The 19,445-nt window shown below is 38.8% G+C and overlaps 1 protein-coding gene across 1 annotated transcript in view; it reads right to left on the bottom strand.

The window, feature by feature from the left end:
• Positions 1-18,157, bottom strand: part of LOC129767004 (diuretic hormone receptor-like) — a 35,413-nt gene extending 17,256 nt beyond the window's left edge. The window contains exons 1-2 of the mRNA XM_055767606.1: positions 17,380-18,157; positions 1,664-2,558 (exon numbers count right to left, since the gene is read on the bottom strand). Of these exons, the coding sequence (XP_055623581.1) occupies positions 1,664-1,934 (271 nt within the window). The 5' untranslated portion in view covers positions 1,935-2,558; positions 17,380-18,157. The remainder of the gene's footprint in view (positions 1-1,663; positions 2,559-17,379) is intronic.
• Between the last annotated feature and the right edge of the window lie 1,288 nt (positions 18,158-19,445).

The raw sequence follows: 19,445 nt of genomic DNA, 5'->3' as shown, positions 1-19,445 counted from the left end.
CGACCCAACTGTATCCATACATCTCACCGTACTGATAAAGAAGCCGATCAAACCATTGGTCGATAAAAAGTCTGCAGTTTGTGGGGACTTCAAGGCCATTGTTCCATGAATATCAGCAGCAACAACCACCGTGTTTTCATCAAATGGACAACCATTATCTGTCGTTTTCGTGGAATCGATCCAGCACATCAGGGCCTGTAAACGCATTCAGTCTGTCGAGAAAAGTGCTTCTGCAAAATGAGGACAAAGCCTACGGCATCAAGAGCACGATACGAAATCTATTGGCGCTTTTCAGGACCACCAAACCATTTACAAAAGAGTTAAAAATTATTTACAAAATACGATGGCTTCTAAAGTGATATCCGAATAAAAAAGCAAAATATAGAAACTGATTTTTGTTTGCGAGAGCCTGTGTTAGTTTAGACGTATCTTTGAGTTTGTTGGTGGTTGGGATTATTTGAATAGATTATTCAGTTTTTATAAATTTTGAATTAAAAAAGTACAAGCAATTGTTTCAACACGTTGAGCTCCGAATTTTTCTTGCTGCACTTTCCATTCAGCCGGCATCAAGAGGAGAAGAAAATGAAACAATATATGAAAAAAATATTTAACAAAATTACCCCCGACATTACCCACTCGTCTTTTTTATTTGAGAAACGTCAACATCATATATTAGAACTATTTCGACAAGATTGATTTATTAATCGTCCGGGAAACTATATGTTTGAAAGAAGCATCCTTATTCAACAATCAGTATAAACGTGTAAGAAAATTCCATTGTTTACACATCCATTCCAAATAGTAAACGGACATTCATGACATTCCTTGCATAACCAACTGGTCGCTAAAAGTAAGCACAAGAAATGAAATCGAACGGAATAAAATGTTTATTCCAAGCCTGTCGAGAAATGACATTTGCTGCCACGTCGGATATTGAATTTCAAGCCAGAAGCTAGATGCAGTAATTCAATCCAGTCTGCTCGCGTTCGGAATTACTTTATGCTTCGGCTAAATCAAATCGTATCACTGCGAAGATAATGCGACAATACATGCTTTGTACATTAGCTCTGAAGTAATTGCTTTCATATCGTCAATCCTTTCAGAAGTGAGGCAGCGTAAATTTCATTCACTTCACTCCCAGACTGGATTCATCCAATTTTGTTATAAGATGAGGGAGAAAAAAATCTACGGCTTTGTGTTATCGGTCTCACATCAGGCGAAAAACTTCCGCGAGAGCGAAAAAAAAATCAACCAAAGCGGAAGAAATACAAACGACTTTACGACTTCTTCGACTGGTTTCGATCGTATCGGTTCTCGGCGGGTTGTTAAATCATTGTGGCGCGTACGTTTAGCAATCAACAGCAGCATCCATTTTCAGCTCGCGCTTCTGAAGTTGGTAATCCGATTCGCCAGTGTTTCAGATATAAATCGAAGCCGAAAGTGAAGAGGTGATGAAAGGTTCCGGGATGTATTTACCGTTTGGAGTATTTTTCATTCGCAGGCGCGAATTGAGCAGCACTCGAGAGCTACCAGCGTAGGTGTCAGGGGAAATTTTGAGTGTCCTTAATTAGGGGGAGCTGAGACATCGTAAACTAAACATTTCGAGATTAGACGTGACCATGTGCCGAAAGGTTTTGAACTGTTTAAACGAATTTTGACTCACGTGAACTGTCGTATTGCACTCCTTTGAATTCCGAGAAACAGGGTAAAATCGCCAACGTTCCCGGTGGTGTTCGTGGCCAGCAGGATATGGAATCGAAGGACGATGGACAAGCCACGTCCGTCAGTAGCTTCTCGGATTGGCGCTGGACAAAACAATCCACCACCGAGGATTCATTCTCCGTCCCTTCGAACAGCAAACTGTCCATCGGCAGCCCATCGCCACTTCCGGAAGCAAACCAGTAGTCCGCTTGTTGCGAGTCAGATTCGCCCATTTTTTCCACCAAAAAATTGTGCTTCAAAGACACTCACTTTCAACACATTCAATAATCACTTTTCACGATTGCGTCTTCTTGGTGGGACGTTTCATATTCACAGGATTCCTGCCTTCCTAGGCACTCTCAAGCAGCACAAAATTTTCCACGAACCCAAACACAACCAATCTTCAATCGACACGTCGCGAGGGAAAATTTAAAGACTAATCGCGCTTTAGTTCCGATCGTAACTGAATCGAAGCCGCAGAACGCGGCGCGAAACCAAGGAAAAGTCGCGTCTTCGCACAGAGCGCCTACGAGGCCGGCGGGAAGCAAGCGCGTACGAACGGGGGGCTGTTCACCGGTCCGTAGTAATTCGAGTTTAATGATTATTTGGTTCCACGATTATTGCTATTTCAGGATCCGCTGCAATGTGGTGTTTGGATAAGACACACCACACTGATAAAGAGCCGAAGAAGGAAGTATGTGTCGCACAAACGGCGGCGAGACGCCACTCGCGTTGTCGTCTTCTGGTCCAGAGCTGACCAGACGCTCGTTCCGGTGAAATTCCGCTGTGGCAGATACTAAATATTGGCTCGCTGATGGTCGTCATAAGCAGAACGGCGGTTGCATTATGATTGCGGTCTGGAAAAAAAAGGAAAATGCCGAAACGGTTAAAAATAGGATGAAATATCAAATCGTAAATCGCGATGGCGCGAGAAAATTGGTGAGGATTAAAATCGGGTCAAGAGCGCAGAATTTCCAACGAAATTAAAATAACTTATTAAATTTGTTGGCAGATGCAAAAACAGATAAAGGTTAATCTGGAAAGATTGATTTTATGGGTCGAGGAATCGCAGCACAATTTTCGGCCGGTTCTCCTCGGTAACAGAGGGCTACCCATTAGACTGACCTTCAACTTAACCATCAAACCGAGGGAACAAAACAAAACGCTTTTTTGTTGGAATGGCACATAAATTTTCCGAAAGGTGGGTAATTTTCCATCCTAATCGCCGGCTTCATCCAGTGCTCTGGCTGGCTTCGTGGACTTGGTCACTTTGCATTTTTCCGGTTCCCATCCGTTTATGGCAAGAGAAGCAGAGAGGGAGAAAACAAATGGTGACGAACGCGGGTGGAGTTCTTTAATAATGGTCCCTAATGCTGTTGTTGTTTCTGTACCGGCCCAGTCTGTTACTGGTATGTATTTAGTGCGCTCTGTTTATTTACCCACCATTGGATTTTCGGAGTGTGAGCGATTGAAATTGCTACCGTAGTCAGCGTGGGCGGAGTTTTTTGTGAGAATTTCCTGCTCTCACAATCGGCGGACGAACGGAAGAGAAATAGAATCAATCGACACTTCGTATTTGTGACTGTGTTATAAACAACGCGAGCAACAATGTGTCCGACAAGATCGGTAGGTTGGAAGAACCAAAAAGGCATAAATATTTTTCCGTTAAACTAAACAATTAGTTAATACTTAATCAATGTCCGAAATTCCTTGTCCGGATCATATGACTGAATTCATGAATTATAAGGACTTCCATAAAAACATAACTCCCAGATTTCGAATGAACTTTGTATGTTTAGTAAAAGCCTGTTTTCTTATCAATGTCCTTCCGAATCAGTTAAAACTCGACAAAAAACTATTGCCTATGTTACCTATGTTATATCATACCAAGATCTCTAAGACTAGGGCTTCTCAAGCAATATGATTAGAAGATCAAATACCAAGTGTTACAAAGAAAATCATTGCCCTGAATTAAGAACGGGAAGCCAACGTGTTCTCAGATGAAAATCAGTCCCTGTCAAGAAAAAGAAAAAATATTTAAGCTGAAATGAAGGTATCATCCAAAACTCCGAATGTTGCCACGCAGAGGATACAACGATAGTATCATACACACAGAGGAAAATCAACAAGAAATCATTAGGAACAGTAATGAATCTTGATATCCTTCATATGGGTTAATTTGAAAAAAATATATAGGAGGTTGTGTTTAAGACACGACCGCATTGTTGACGTAGAACTACGCTGCAGTTTAATTCAAGTCGCTTGTTTATAACTGCGGATATTATTTTATAATGCTACGAAAATTTGTAAATAACAATTCTACCAGTTTGGTCGCCCTGAAATGTTTTTTTTTTATTGTAGAATCATTTGACGATAATTGTTTGATGATTGATTCTTGTGCTCGCAGAACAATACATGCTCGAGATAAGCGCAGCTGTCATCCTTAGTGGAGAAAGTTTTGCTACTGGCAAGCGAAACCAAATCACATACAAAATTCCAGAATGACATGTACTTTCTTGGTGACTAGATAAACGAAGAAAAACTTTATCTGTTAATGTCAACAACCTCGAAAAGAGTGGCACTGCTTCATTATGATCAAGATTAGCGCAAATGCAATCCTAGTTGAAACGAGTTTTGTGACTGGCACGCGGGCCCAAATAAATTAATAACTTATTATATCTTATTGAATAACTTGGTATTTCCCAAATAATTTTTTGATACACAACGTTAACACCTGCTTCACCATAGCGTCAGTTCCATGCATTGAATCAATGTCAAAGGCGTCAACGAAGCCTTTATGATGACAGAAAACAAACAATGTTAACTGCTTAGAAAAAGACTGAATATTTGCCTCAGCAGAGATTCATTACCAATACCCTAGCGTAAATATTTCCCTCCCACGATCTCCCCTCCTTGTTTATATTTATCATTATGGCTGCATAATTTGCAACACCAAACATTCGTCAATCATAGCATTAAAAAATTATGCGATTGTTACATCGTTACAGGGCCAATGCACACGGGAGCAGATACAAATGGGGTTCAGCGTAGCGAAGATGCACTATTTTTACGTACGGGTTATGAAACACGCACGACCGCACACAAATATCCATATATCGATGGCTTGAAGAAACTAAATATACACACACACTTATCTCCGTTATGCGCTCTTCTCAACAAAGACTCTTCCTTCCAAACCTTAATGCAATGGCGCCAGTTTGATGCAATGATTACAATGCCAGAGACATCAGCGAGTAAGAAATTTGGTCGCATCCACAGCTCAATCCGAAACGAAGACATGTGATGACGCAAAACAAGGAATAACAAGCGATATTCATTGTTTTGAATACAGAACGAGACTGAAAGTTTGCCTTCATTTCTTGCTTGTTGAATTAAAGAGACTTGAAACTTCTTCAGTTCATTCGTCTCTAACCTTAAAAAAGGCCCTTGAAAAACTTTACTCTTTCGATGGAATAAAGATATAAAGATAAAGTTATTACTCCTCCATCCCCATTGCCTTGAGAAACGCATTTGATCCCTCGCCGTAAAGCTCGTCCAGCAACGGTGTTGTCCAATCGGTGTCCTCACGAAGAATGAAAGTTTGCCTCAGCGAAATCCACTGTTTATACTCTAGGCAAATATTCCCCTTCGTTCTTCTTCTTTTCCTTTGTTCACGGAAACTTTACATTTTACGATTTCCCCTTCGTTGCTCGTCAATAAGTTGCTCGTTGTTGACAGCTCTGTTCGGGAAAGCACACAAATGGACAGAACAAATGTATGAGGAAATGGAAATGCTTCATATTTTTCATCAATTTCAACCATATACAGACTATGGGATTGTAATGTATAGCATATCAAACAAATCTTAAGGAATATCCGATTCGTTTGGTATGTAAATCGCCAGAATCCGTTCGCGGTAAAAATAGTTATTAACGTTAACTTTATTTCATAATAAAATTAGTAAAAAAAGCTTTTTAAGTTAAACGGTTTAATTGTGATTAAACAAAACAATGTACTAAAAGCTAGAAAATAATTAGGCAAGTAGCATTTAGCAGTTATCACACCTCTCCTTCATTAGTCTAGGGCATTGATAAGACTAAAATAAAATCGTGAGACATATGATGAAGTCGCTAATTGTGGATAATGGAAATCCAACGTGCCCCACGATTTTATTTTAGTATTATCAGTGCCCTAGACTAATGAAGGAGAGGTGTGATAACTGCTACTGGCCTAATTATTTTCTAGCTTTTAGTACTTTGTTATGTTTAATCACATTTAAACCGATTAACTTAAAAAGCTTTTTTTACTTATTTTATTTTCTAGTTTTTAGTACATTTTCTGTTTCATTAGAATATTTCTCTACAATAAAACCATTGTACTGTATTCTATAAGTCAAATAATTTCATTTGATACCGATATTGAGTGGATTGCAGAAAATACATAGTGTGTTCTTCAAGTCAAATTCGTTCGTTTGATACACATATCTCAATCATCCATTTTTTTGAGGTGATATGGAATCAGCTATTTTGTAGCGGCGGCCAAATTGGATTTTACAAGATAAGCAGTTTTAAAATGACAGCAGAGATAAAGGTGTTTTATAAATTTGGCCAGTTCCTATTGGTCAAATTTCTATTAATGTGGGACAACCCTACTGACATGCAAACATACATACAAACAGATCAAGCTAAATAAAAATGTTTAATGAAGTAATTTGCTATTTTGTGATAGCAGCCATCTTGGATTTGCATTTTTCATAAATTACTGTGTTCTACTAGTCAAGCCCTCTCATTTGATACCCATAATAATAGGGTTTTGAGAAAATATGTAGTCCGTCATTTTGTAGTGGCAGCCATCTTGGATTTGCATTTTTCATGAATAACTGTGTTCTACTAGTCAAGCCCTTTCATTTGATACCCATATCAACGAGGTTTTGACATAATATGTAGTCCACCATTTTGTAGTGGCAGCCATCTTGGATTTGCATTTTTCATAAATAACCGTGTTCTACTAGTTAAGTCCTTTCATTTGATACCCATATCAATGAGGTTTTGAGAAAATATGTAGTCCGACATTTTGAAGTGGCAGCCATCTTGGATTTACATTTTTCATAAATAACCGTATTCTACTAGTTAACCCCTCTCATTTGATACCCATATTAATGATGTTTTGAGAAAATATATAGTCCGCCATTTCGTAGTGGCAGCCATCTTGGGTTTATACTTTTCATAAATAACTGTGTTCTACTAGTGAAGCCCTTTCAGTTGATTTCGTTACAGTATCAGTATCATACTTACTGCAACAAATGAAAATGGTGAGACGAAGGCTGTGTAGTAGGGCAGCATTAGTGATTGATTGAGCGTGATTGCTATGTTCTTCTTTACCTATACCTTCTATTGATACCACTGTTTTGGTAGATGGTCCGGAACAATCCATTTTGGTTGAATGAAACAGACTAAACTTTCAATTGAACAAGAGTCCTTTTACATGGAAAATGAATCACTTTGACAGAATATAAAGCTGCTTCATATTGTGTATACTTATTTTCAATACAACACTAGAGATATTACATTGGTTGCCTTCTCAGACTACTCAGGGACATTTCACCCGCCGCTTGTCGAATTTTTCACGAATAGAAAATCATGGCGCCCGACATGTGAAATATCCCCGATTTATTTTAAACACCCGTTCTAAAACCATGGACTTAATATAAAAACTCTATCGGTTACCAGCGGAGATGCCTGATTTTCAGAATTTCCAAGACTATTTAGCACGCTCCCTGATGTCCTGACGAATACTCAATTTATTCTGATTTTTCTGAAATGATCCGGATTTTTCCTGATTTTGTACTCTTTACATTATTCGTAATAAATATGTTTTGCCAATGTTTTCTGTCATGATAGTTCTCCGGCTCGCACTTGTATATATCTTACATTAAGTTAAACTTTTTTTTTTATCTCTACAATCATCACCGCAATTGTTTCGTGGCTTCCCAAAACATTGCTAGAAAATTTCATGAAACCAGATTGTCTGAAGAGTTTATGAGATTACAACGAGATTAAGTTTGAGGAACAACATTGCTTTATTGAGGATAATGTGTATGTAGATGTATCCAGAGAGTTGTGTTCAAATGAAATATGTTTCAAAATATCTCGAGAATGGCTGCATTTAGAAGGAGATTTATAATGAGCTTTTTTGTTTTAAATCACATCAGAAATCATAATTTGTGGCTAAAAATGATCGTTAACATACAAAAATTCGAAGTTTCGGAAATTCATAAAAATTCGATGTTCCACAAAGTTCGTCAAAAATAGTTTTACCATCTTGGATCCATTTTTTAAATTTTCTACATGACTTCTATTTTATATGAAAACATTTTAGAAAAAATTTAAAAATATGTATTTTGGATATTGCAAATTAAAGTTTTTTTTTTGTAAATAAAAAAAAGAGAACTAATTTTTTTTCTCACTGTATATTTTTTTCATGTTTAGACATCAATACTCTATAACTCTTTTCTAAGACACTATTTCGGTACGACTCATAGTTTTTGAGATATGAATTGTCAAAGATTTCTCCTACTAAAATCGATACGCCCTTTTCAAAGGTTACGCTTGAGTCAAAAATATCCCAATTGCTGTGGAAAACTCATATTTCCTTCAACCCAAACGGAATAAAAACTTTCATTCGAATCAAAAATACTCATGTTTTGTCATTTGTCGATTTCATTTGGAATTGCTCATTCAATTCCTCACTGTATTAATAGGGACAGAAAATAAACGACGACGTCAACAGAAGTCGTTCCCGAGAACCATACCACGTAGCGTTGGATTCGGATTTTTCGGTATGTTTTCCGCCGAAAGTTTGTCGATCATTATCATACCGTGGAAAGTTGTTCTTCAACCGCTGTATCTTTCATTCAAAAAAAAAAGTGCTATATAACCTTGTGCCACGTGTATGCCACGCTCATTCACTTCTAACTCCTAAGCGTCAAACTTTTCCTACCGAGTAGAGCCGAAAACCCAATTGCTGCTTTCATTTGCCGAAGTTAGAACTAGTCATATTCGAGCTAACAAAAGCTGGGAACATTCCTGTTTAAACTTTTACGCTCCATGTTGGCTTGTTGCCTCCCACGAACAATAACAATGATCTACTGAAACTTCGTCGAGACTGTAAATGATGACATCGTTTCATTAGTTTCATCGGTACATAAGTTAAAAAGGGACGGGAACCCACTCATTGAATTAGTCTGAAGTTTGGTTGAATAGAAGCACGTGGTGCGAGATCTTTTTGAATTCACACGAAATAAGTATGGGTGCTGCATTTCACTCGTATAAAAATAAATACATGAACATCATAAAAAATGTGTACAAACTGATGAATTTTTCATTTCACCTCATTATAAAATCGTGTTATTAAAATGAAGCTCCTGCTTAAGGTTCACTGCACGAAAAGAATTACGTTCTCTTCCTTCACGAACGGAAACCCACACTTGTTGAATGCTGCTAGCCCCCGGCAGAATGACATTGTAAACTCGCACCCCTCGTCCCTTGAATCAAGGTTTAGCCGGCTCCAACCGAGAGGATAACAAACATACCTCACTATCGTTTTCTCTCTCTTCTCCGTCCTCTATTTCCACATTTTGTCCTCGTCCCAAAGGGATCCAACAACGAGCGAATGGGGGGGTTCCGAGTTCGCGTGGGTGGAAATGTTTATTACGGTGACAACATTCTGCTCCTGCTTTCGAGCTTATGAGGACTTGCCGGGACAGTGACAAGTAAAGTGTATTTCTATAAAGTTGCTGCAAACTGGCAGCTTATCAACCGGAGCTGTCACGCGGAAAAGGTGAACATGATAAAACAAAACTATTTCCCGAACGGGGGAGGATGGTGTTTGTCCTCCTGGAGCCAATATATGGGCAATAAAGGGGCGAGATGTGCACACTTTATGTTCTGATATTTGATTTGCTTCCAAAGGTTGTATGTTAAAAAAGATCAAATGAAAAAAAGAACTCAGCGGTCCTATTGTGTTAGACACATCCAGCTGAAGAAATAATCAATCATATCTTGAATGAGGACCCTTGATGAGTGATATCGATTGTCACCCATCAACGATGGAAAACCCATCCAATAGATCTCATCAGATAATTGGAACTGTCACTTCACAAGTTTGTTGATGTGGAAAAATCGTCTTTATTATCGGCTGGGTTAACCCTTCTACCGAGAAGATGAGCCAAGTCCTCTAACCTGGACAGGAGCTGACAGCAACGACGTGTGCTACCGACAGGATCTGTTGAGAAGATGACGAATGTGGAAAATATGCATTACACACCTGATTGAGACAGAGTCTGTCAAAGTTACTGACGTGTGGGATGTCTTTGGGATTAACTTTTTGATTGAATCCTCACAATGCACTGCTGATAGTGGTGTTGCAGTGGGCATGAATGTCACCAAGTTCATAAAAGTACTGTCCCTAAGGGGATACAAAACTTCCACACCTATGTAGAATCAAGAAATAACAACTGAGACAACTCTTCAGCGTGTAGAGCGTGGGTAGAATACCAATCAACAGCTTTAAGGAAGGCGTTTTCCTTTGGAAAATATGACGAAAAACTTTGTCCATTCCTGGACGATCGCAAAACTCGCGTACGTACCAACTTCGGAAACTTTCCAACCTTTCAACGTTATCACATGTCTAAAACAGCAATTAGCACCGGTCGGTCTTATCTTTTTTTTTCTTGCCAAACTTTTGGCCGTTGCAGTCGTTCACGCAAGATAATATTACCTGCCTCTCGGATGACCTGTGCACACAAAAAACGTGTGCGAAATTATAAATGAGCTAATTTCTATCTTGTGTCGTTTATTTTTTTTCTGCTCCTTAGTTATGGTTCCCGGGTAGTAGGAAGCACAGATTACACACAGCTTGCGAAGCAGAACGCGGAACCGAGGAACCAAACCCTCGGTTTTGTTAAATAGCACCCAACAAAGTACGAGCGAAAAATATATGAGCAAACTTTTTTTGTTTTGTTTTTGGTGTGTAAATAGTTACCGCCGAGAAGCAAGAAGCAGCGCAGCTCAGACTGTGGACGGAGAGGAGATGATTTTCAGGTGATAATAAATGTTTTGTGTCTTGGCGCTCAAATCTCGGGGCGTTTCTTTCCGTTTTCGGCTCTGGTTGGAATGGAGTGAGAGAAATCATTATAAATGATTCGAAGCTGGCGAAATGATTTGGGGGTTGGAGATCATTTTTCATTTCCGCTTCCTAGAAAGGTGAGAACGAGTGATGAAGAAGTAGGTAGCACAGGTGGTGATATTGTCATCGCTATTTTGTCATTTGTTAACATTGTCATGAGAGTTTTCGAACATCGTGATTTTTAGGCCCTCAATGTTTCTATTTTGCAGTTGAAACATAATTGATTCGACATTCTACAATGAGCCAAAGGAGATAATTTACTCAGTGCGCCAAATTTGATCCTAAATCTAAACACATCCATCATCTTTAATCCTGAAATTTGAAAAGTAATAATGTGCTATTTGCTATTTTTCAAAAGTAATCAAATGCTATTTCTTCTTTTTGTTTTTTTGTTTGCTTATTATGGTTATGACGATCTAAGTCTCTCGAACTTCATCCATACCTTCACCTAGAAACCTTATCTGAGGGAAGAATAGTGAGGTAAAGGTTGGCAATACGCTTAGTTTCAGTGAGCGGTTAAGGTCCATGTGTTCGATTAAACCAACCGTACTCAATCTACTGGCCGCGGGTCGCACGTGGCCCGGCAGGCTCTTATAGTTGGCCTATCTGGTGTTATTTAATTTAAAACTATTCAAACTGTATTAACAAATGCAGCGTTCGTTGTACGGACAATGTGAATAGAGAAAATATTGCAATTTAAGCTCCGCCTGTGTTGTATATATATATATATATATATATATATATATATATATACAACACATATATATATATATATATATATATATATATATATATATATATATATATATATATACATATATATATACAACACAGGCGGAGCTTAAATTGCAATATTTTCTATACATATATATATATATATATATATATATATATATATATATATATATATATATATATATATATATATATATATATATATATATATATATATATATGCAGTGTTTGGATTTTGATCAAAATCGAATGATACACAATGTGTCATGCAAGTAACCTCTTACGAACATATTGCATGAATGACAGTAATCACTTGTGTTTTATTACATGATTAAACCAAGAGAGGAACGAAGACTGTTGTTTACATACTCGAGCTTTGATACAGCTCATATACATCGCATACCATTTTCGCAACCTGCATACAAGTTTGAACCGCATATTGTGCGATTCATATAGAACGTTACGGTAAAAAAACGTCCACGTTCCGTCACCGTCTCCATCTATTCACACATGCAGCCTACGCTTGCAGCATCACCGTCACGTCAAACGTCAAGCAAATGATTTATTCAATCTTATTCATTGTGTCGCCACCTTCAACAGAACCAGTTCTAAATTTGGAAAGGTTCAATGAAAATCATTGAATTATATTATTCAAATGCTTAAACCCCGTAGTCCCGATCCATATTCAACAATAATAATATATAGACTATTTTCCTCAGCTAGTCGCGAATGATTTTGAATCCGAAATTTTGAACAAAGAGATATGTTGACATGAAAAATATAACCAAAATCAAAACAAAAGCCGAGACACAAAGTCCAGACAAAAACCCAACGAACCGTCCGTCTCCGTCAATTATTCTTTTCTACAAATCCTGCCGGTCGTTTTCGTTGAACGTATGCTGACGGGTCGTTACGTTGCCGGTGTATGTGAATGTTTTCATAAGAATTGCATGGTAGAATAATTGACGTAACGTGACGTGACGGGACGTGAACGTAACGGGGATGTTGTATGTGAATCACACTTATATCGTCCCGCTCTAATATAGCGAAACCCATTGCACAGACAAGTGCAAAGCAATAAATGATACAAGATAAATTACGTCATCATTAGGTCACCATTTGCGGAAAGCAACCGCGTTAAAAAAACCTGGGTGTATATAAAAATGGATGTCTGTCTGTCTATCTGTCTGTCTGTCTGATTCTTATGGAAGGTTTTCAGGATAGTTTGAGACCCCTCCCTCCTCACTAAGGGGGGGCTGCCATACAAATGAAACAAAAATTTCTACATTACTCGAGAATTAATTAACCAAATGAAACGAAATTTGGCATGTGAAGGTTTTAGGGTGCAATAAATGTGATTGATTGCTCTTTCTTTCGTTTATTATTTATTATTACGTAATAATATTTATTTGAATGCTTAAAAACGCAGCGCGTTCAATCCATCTGAAAATCCATTATGTTTTTCGCTTCACAGTGACAGAAAATAAAACCGTCTACGCCATTGAGTGAATGAAAATTGAGGATATTTTTGCGAGATCTTTTTTTCTCTCTTGTGTTAAGGAAATGCCTAACAAAGGACAAGTGAAAGTTTGCTGAGGTATAAAACAAAGTAATAAAAGTAATAAAACAAAGATTATAAATAGACTGGGTACGCAAATAATGGAAAGAATATTAGCCACTAAGAATTATGTAGTTATGTAGAACTGAAAAAAGAATATAAAGGTTTCCTTATGTTTTCGCAGCAAATTCGGCCGCCGTTGATGATGAATAAATCGAGACGTCAATCAAGAGTAATCCACAGTATACGCCAAATGAATTAGCAAATTCATTACAGATATGCTGCTGAAACTTGTTTACGTATTTCGGGACCATATGTGGGTTCCACAAAATTTGAATGAAATGCCTTCAATGGATTGTACTTCAATCTGCGGCTCGATTTATAAAGGGTGTGTCACATCAAATTGCATCACGGAAAAAACGCTGTAGAAATTCGCCCAGTAGACCGATCCCTTTGAAAATTTTAGACAGTAAAATAAAAACTATTAAACAACTTTTGGCATTTTCTTTTTATTCATACTTCGAGCCCAAGCCCGTATGCTCGCACCTTTCTCTTTACCCCGTCCATAAGGTTCTGTACAACGTCAGATTGTAGTTTTTTTTTTTTTTTGAACAGAAATTCATTTTCTCTTGAAGTCCGCCTCTGATTTGACAACTTTTGGGTTCTTCCGGAGGGCCTGCTTCATAATCGCCCAATATTTATCTATTGGGCGAAGCTCCGGCGCGTTGGGCGGGTTCATTTCCTTTGGCACGAAAGTGACCCCGTTGGCTTCGTACCACTCCAACACGTCCTTTGAATAGTGGCACGAAGCAAGATCCGGCCAGAAGATGGTCGGGCCCTCGTGCTGCTTCAATAGTGGTAGTAAGCGCTTCTGTAGGCACTCCTTAAGGTAAACCTGCCCGTTTACCGTGCCGGTCATCACGAAGGGGGCGCTCCGCTTTCCGCAAGAGCAGATCGCTTGCCACACCATGTACTTTTTGGCAAACTTGGATAGTTTCTGCTTGCGAATCTCCTCCGGAACGCTGAATTTGTCCTCTGCGGAGAAGAACATCAGGCCCGGCAGCTGACGAAAGTCCGCTTTGACGTAGGTTTCGTCGTCCATTGCCAGGCAATGCGGCTTCGTCAGCATTTCGGTGTACAGCTTCCGGGCTCGCGTCTTCCCCACCATGTTTTGCCTTTCGTCGCGGTTAGGAGCCTTCTGAACCTTGTATGTACGCAGGCCCTCCCGCTGCTTGGTCCGCTGGACGAATGAACTTGACAAATTCAGCTTATTGGCGACATCCCAGACCGAACTTCTCGGATCACGTCTAAACTGCTTAACTACGCGCTTGTGATCTTTTTCACTGACGGAGCATCCATTTTTGCCGTTCTTCACCTTCCGGTCGATGGTTAGGTTCTCGAAGTATCGTTTTAGTACTCTGCTGACAGTGGATTGGACGATTCCCAGCATCTTACCGATGTCCCGATGTGACAACTCCGGATTCTCGAAATGAGTGCACAGGATTAATTCTCGACGCTCTTTTTCGTTCGACGATATTTTTCCAAATTTACGAAAAATTGACAGTGAAGCATGGCCAACGTGATCTATACACTCTTATCTGATTAACATGATCTGGTAAACGGAATTTTAAAGCTGTATGAAACATAACGAAAGATTGTGGAACATTACTGTGCATATAAAATTGAATAAATGTATGTCTGTCTAAAAAATGATGCCTTTGTTCTCCTAAAAATCGGCACAAACTTTCCGGACATACCAAAATGATCCATCCTGATTTTTATTTTCATTTTCCCTGATTTTTGAAAATAATAATTGGCAACCCTGGTTGTGGGTTTCATTCGCCTTGGGCTCGTTTTTGTGATTTTGCTCTCAAGTATTATTCCGGAAGTGTATATATTACATTTATTGACCAAAAAATGAACGCGACGAAAAGAGCTGACATCTTCTAGTAATAGCAATCGTATTTAGCAACCTGCGGTGCGAAAATCGACGAGTTAATAAATTGGCAACGGCTAAAACTCTAGACTAGAAGCATTGAGTAGTAACGCATTGGTGCAAATGTCCTTAAGGAGGGGGGGGGGGGGTTGGTTAGCTGCCATACAAATGAAACACAAATTTCTGCATTACTCGAGAATTAATCAAGCAAATGAAACCAAATTAGGCATATGGAGGTTTTAGGGTGCAATAAATGTTTATATGGTGGTTAGACACTCTGGCTGCCATACAAATGAAACACAAATTTCTGCATAACTCGAAAACTAATCAAGCAAATGGAGCCAAAATTGGCATGTGAAAATTTTAGGGGTCACGAAACGTTACTATGGTGAACAGACTCCCTCCCCCTCTCTAAGGGGACATGGGGAATGGTCTGTCTTTATTCTATCATATTTTCTGTTTCAAACATTTATTCCATGTAACGGAGAAACATGCAAGTAACTGAAAAATCTTGAACGAAAATTGTGTCTGAAAATAATCTCATATTATAATGATGATTTCTGTCTGTCTGTCTGTCGACATGAAAATTGGTATATAGGGGTTTTTGGGTCGGGGAAGGATCTTATGATAGTTCGAGACCCCTCCGAGACCTCTCTAAGGGGGGTTGGGGGGGGTTAGTCTGCCATACAAATGAAACACAAATTTCTGCATTACTCGAGAATTAATCAAGCAAATGAATCGAATTTGGCATGTGGAGGTTTCAGGGCGCAATGAATGTTTCTATGGTGGTTGGACACTCCGCCCTCTTTTCTAAGGGGTGGGGCTGCCATACAAATGAAACACAAATTTCTACATTACTCGAGAATTAATCAATGAAAATAAACCAAATTTGGCATGTGAAGGTTTTAGGATGCAATAAATATATTTACGGTGGCTAGTCACTCCACCCCCCTCTCTAAGGGGGAGCTATCATACAAATGAAAACCAAATTTCTGCATAACTCGAAAACTAATCAAGCAAATGGAGCTAAATTTGATATGCGAAGGTTTTAGGGGACACGAAACGTTTCTATGGTGAATAAACACTCCTCCCCCTCTCTAAAGGGGGGGCTCCCATACAAACAACTTTCTGCATCACTCGAGAACTTATCAAGCAAATTGAGCCATATTTGGCATGTGGAGGATTTAAGGGACACGAAACGTTCGACACTTCTCCCTCCTCTTGAACGAAGAGGGGGTCCCCTTTAATAATGCACATAATTCAACCATACATGATAATTGAAAATGTTCGGAAAACTATGAAGGAAAATAGAAAAAAGTTAAATTCGCATGTGTTCTACAATTACATATTTACAAGCGTTGTTAGTCCATTTGATGTTTGCGGTAACGAAATTTTTTTTGTTCGAAAATGGAAATAAATTTAAAAGTGATAAAACGCACTCCTATATCGTATTCTATCTATATTAATAAAAATGGATTGCCGAATGTGTTGATAAGAGCAAAACTCGAGAAAGGAATTGTCCGATCTAGGGCTGTCTTTATTCTATCGTATTTTTTGAATTAAACATTTATTCCATGTAACGGAGAAACATGTTATTTGCAAGTGGTTGAAAAATCTTGCACGATATATGACTATATATGTGAATGAAAAGATGAGTACAACTCAACTAAAATCATCAAACGTTTCCAAATACAAATTCTTCGAAGAACCCTTTGAAGAACTCCCTGATCGTTCTCATATTGACATTTCACACGTTCACGCAGGAATCCCAACAGCTGGAGGTGACCTCACTTTCAACGCATATCAAAGTTGTTGATTGCTAGAGCACGAACTACAAAGACATCGTCAACAAGGTGCAATATAAACAAACCGGGCCCCACTTCAAACAAGCAGTAAAACTTTTTTGTTTCGTCAGCTCAACAAATGCACTGATTACAGTCGATGATTAAAATGACACCTTGTTCCCGGTTGTCTTCGAATGTTGTGGTTATTCGAATCGCAGCTTCCCCCGCGAAACACCCAATTGCTATCGATGACAATTCTGCTTTGCATTCGCCGAATGCAATTGAATATGGTTCAATCAAATTTGCGATTCGCGTGGTGTGGGCTGTTTCAATTGAGTTATTCCCAATTGCTTTCGGCGTGATTCCAAGTCGACACTTGTTTCGCCTGCATCCGCTAATCCGATGCGAGGGAGAGGGACTGAATTATGAGCTTACGGTAGCTACACGAAATGACGAATCACAATAGTCATCTTACTTACCCCGGCCACCAGCCAGCAGTTCTCGGTTCTCGCTGCGTTGCGAAACGCGTCGGAATGCTGTTATGATACGAGCGGCACTAAAGCTGTTATCACTCACTAGCAATTTTAATACGCGCACTTTATTCTTCGGAGGAGATTCTCAAAGCGGTGCGGTCCGCGATCTCAGGTTCTCAGGCACCGTGCGCGATTGAAAAGCGTAATTGATACATGTGTTGAAGTATGTGGCCACAAGTGTTGGGTAAACAGACAGACAGCTGGTCAGCCAGCGATTTTGATTGCCAAGAGCGCGCGCGAACTCTCGGTGGGTGCAAAGCAACTAAAATGTTGCATCATTTCAACGAAACACAAGACGGAAGATTCCTCAACAAAACAAACGATCATTTCATCCCACCGTGGTTTGGAATCGTTTGTTTACCGCAGAGCGTTGATTTGAACAGTTATGTTTTGTTCCGATTTGAAAGTGCCTCAGCTGAGAGATTCTAACGAAATTATGAATGGCGTGGTCCAGAGCGTGTATGTAAATCAATAACCCAGGCGCACACACACGAGCGATTGGAAAAATTAGGACTGCTAGCGCGATGTGATGCGATACGACTGGATCGATCGCAACGATTAACGCAATTGACGTCAACGTCAGAAGATTCGAGCGGTCATGTCGGCGGTTTTCCTAGCTCTTGTGCAGCATTCGACCGACGACAGATTGTTTTGGATTGAACATGTGTACTGATTCTGATCCTGCGATGCACGGTTCACTGTGAATAATTTGTAAGCCATCGTAACGAGGCAGTGATTGAAATTAGACTGATAAGAGCGCTGTACTGTCTTCTTCCATCGGTAATTTCCAGCGCCATTTGATGTGTAAGCGAGACGGAATGTCTAATTCTTGACAATGTGTAAAAAATAATAAGTGATGTGAAAGCATTCGCGTTGGATTTTTGCACTAAAACAAACAGAACGCTATGATTTTAAACCTGTACCCAATAATAACAAAATATTTAGTATTGTTGCTGCAGGGGCACTTTCACTGACGACCCTATCTGCAACTAGAAACACGTCTACCAACAACGCCAAGCAGATACATACCGTCAAACTCCAATGAACAATAGAAGGTTTAGCAAGTGCTCAGAAAAGAAGAACGTGTTCTATTAAATTTATTGAATTTCCCTTTGATTACTATTATAAATAGTTTGTTTTCTCACTAAAAGTCAAGTACACTCAGGTTTCTACACCAAAAGAGATACAGGTCGGACTCGATTACCCGGATAGTCGAGTTATGAAAAAACACAAGTTTTTCTCAGTTAACGTAATATGATTTGCACTTATTCATTAAACGGTTTTATCTTGGTTAACCCGTTTGTATGTTTGTGACTTTGTAACTTTGTCTGTAGCGCTGTAACACATTAACAGAAATTTAACCCCCTTCCTGTTGACCGTTTCATCTAAAATTTGGAATACATCTTTATCTCTGGTGTCATTATAAAACTGCGTATTCCATGATCTTGAAAATCCAAGATGGCGGCCGCTGCAAAATGGCGGATTATGTACATATTTTCTCAAAAAACCATCAATATGACTTTACGTCTACATACATCTACACCTAAGACAAGACGTGACAACTGGCTTCTTTCTCTTCTTTCTGCATTTTCGTCAACCAAGTGCTAGATAACAGGAAGCTGAGCCACGCGAAATGTGAAGGTTGCCAAATGTTATAAAATTTCGGAAGATTATTTTCCCATAAGAGAAACATGTGTTCTTCGTATCATGTATTATTTGAGCTGTACAATTTTTCATATTAATTATAAAATCGGATGTCATATTTTAAACAGTTAGTATTTTCCTGTTATTTTGTTATCCAAAACAAATTTAAATGCAGAGAAAGCAAAAAGAAATAGAAAACATAGATTTGATAAAAGGAGTATGATATGTTGAAATACATGAATTGAATGAAAATTAACTTCTCCGTATCGAATTAATGTTCAATGTGAATGGAAAACTTTTGTTTTCTTCATATGGTAAAATAATCTCTTACAAAAATGGTATCTGAAGATAACTTTATATTATAATAA

Source organism: Toxorhynchites rutilus, chromosome 2 (assembly GCF_029784135.1).
Source record: "Toxorhynchites rutilus septentrionalis strain SRP chromosome 2, ASM2978413v1, whole genome shotgun sequence".
NCBI lineage: Eukaryota > Metazoa > Arthropoda > Insecta > Diptera > Culicidae > Toxorhynchites > Toxorhynchites rutilus.
Note: the sequence above shows the minus strand (reverse complement) of the source record. Positions and strands in the feature narration are given on the sequence as shown.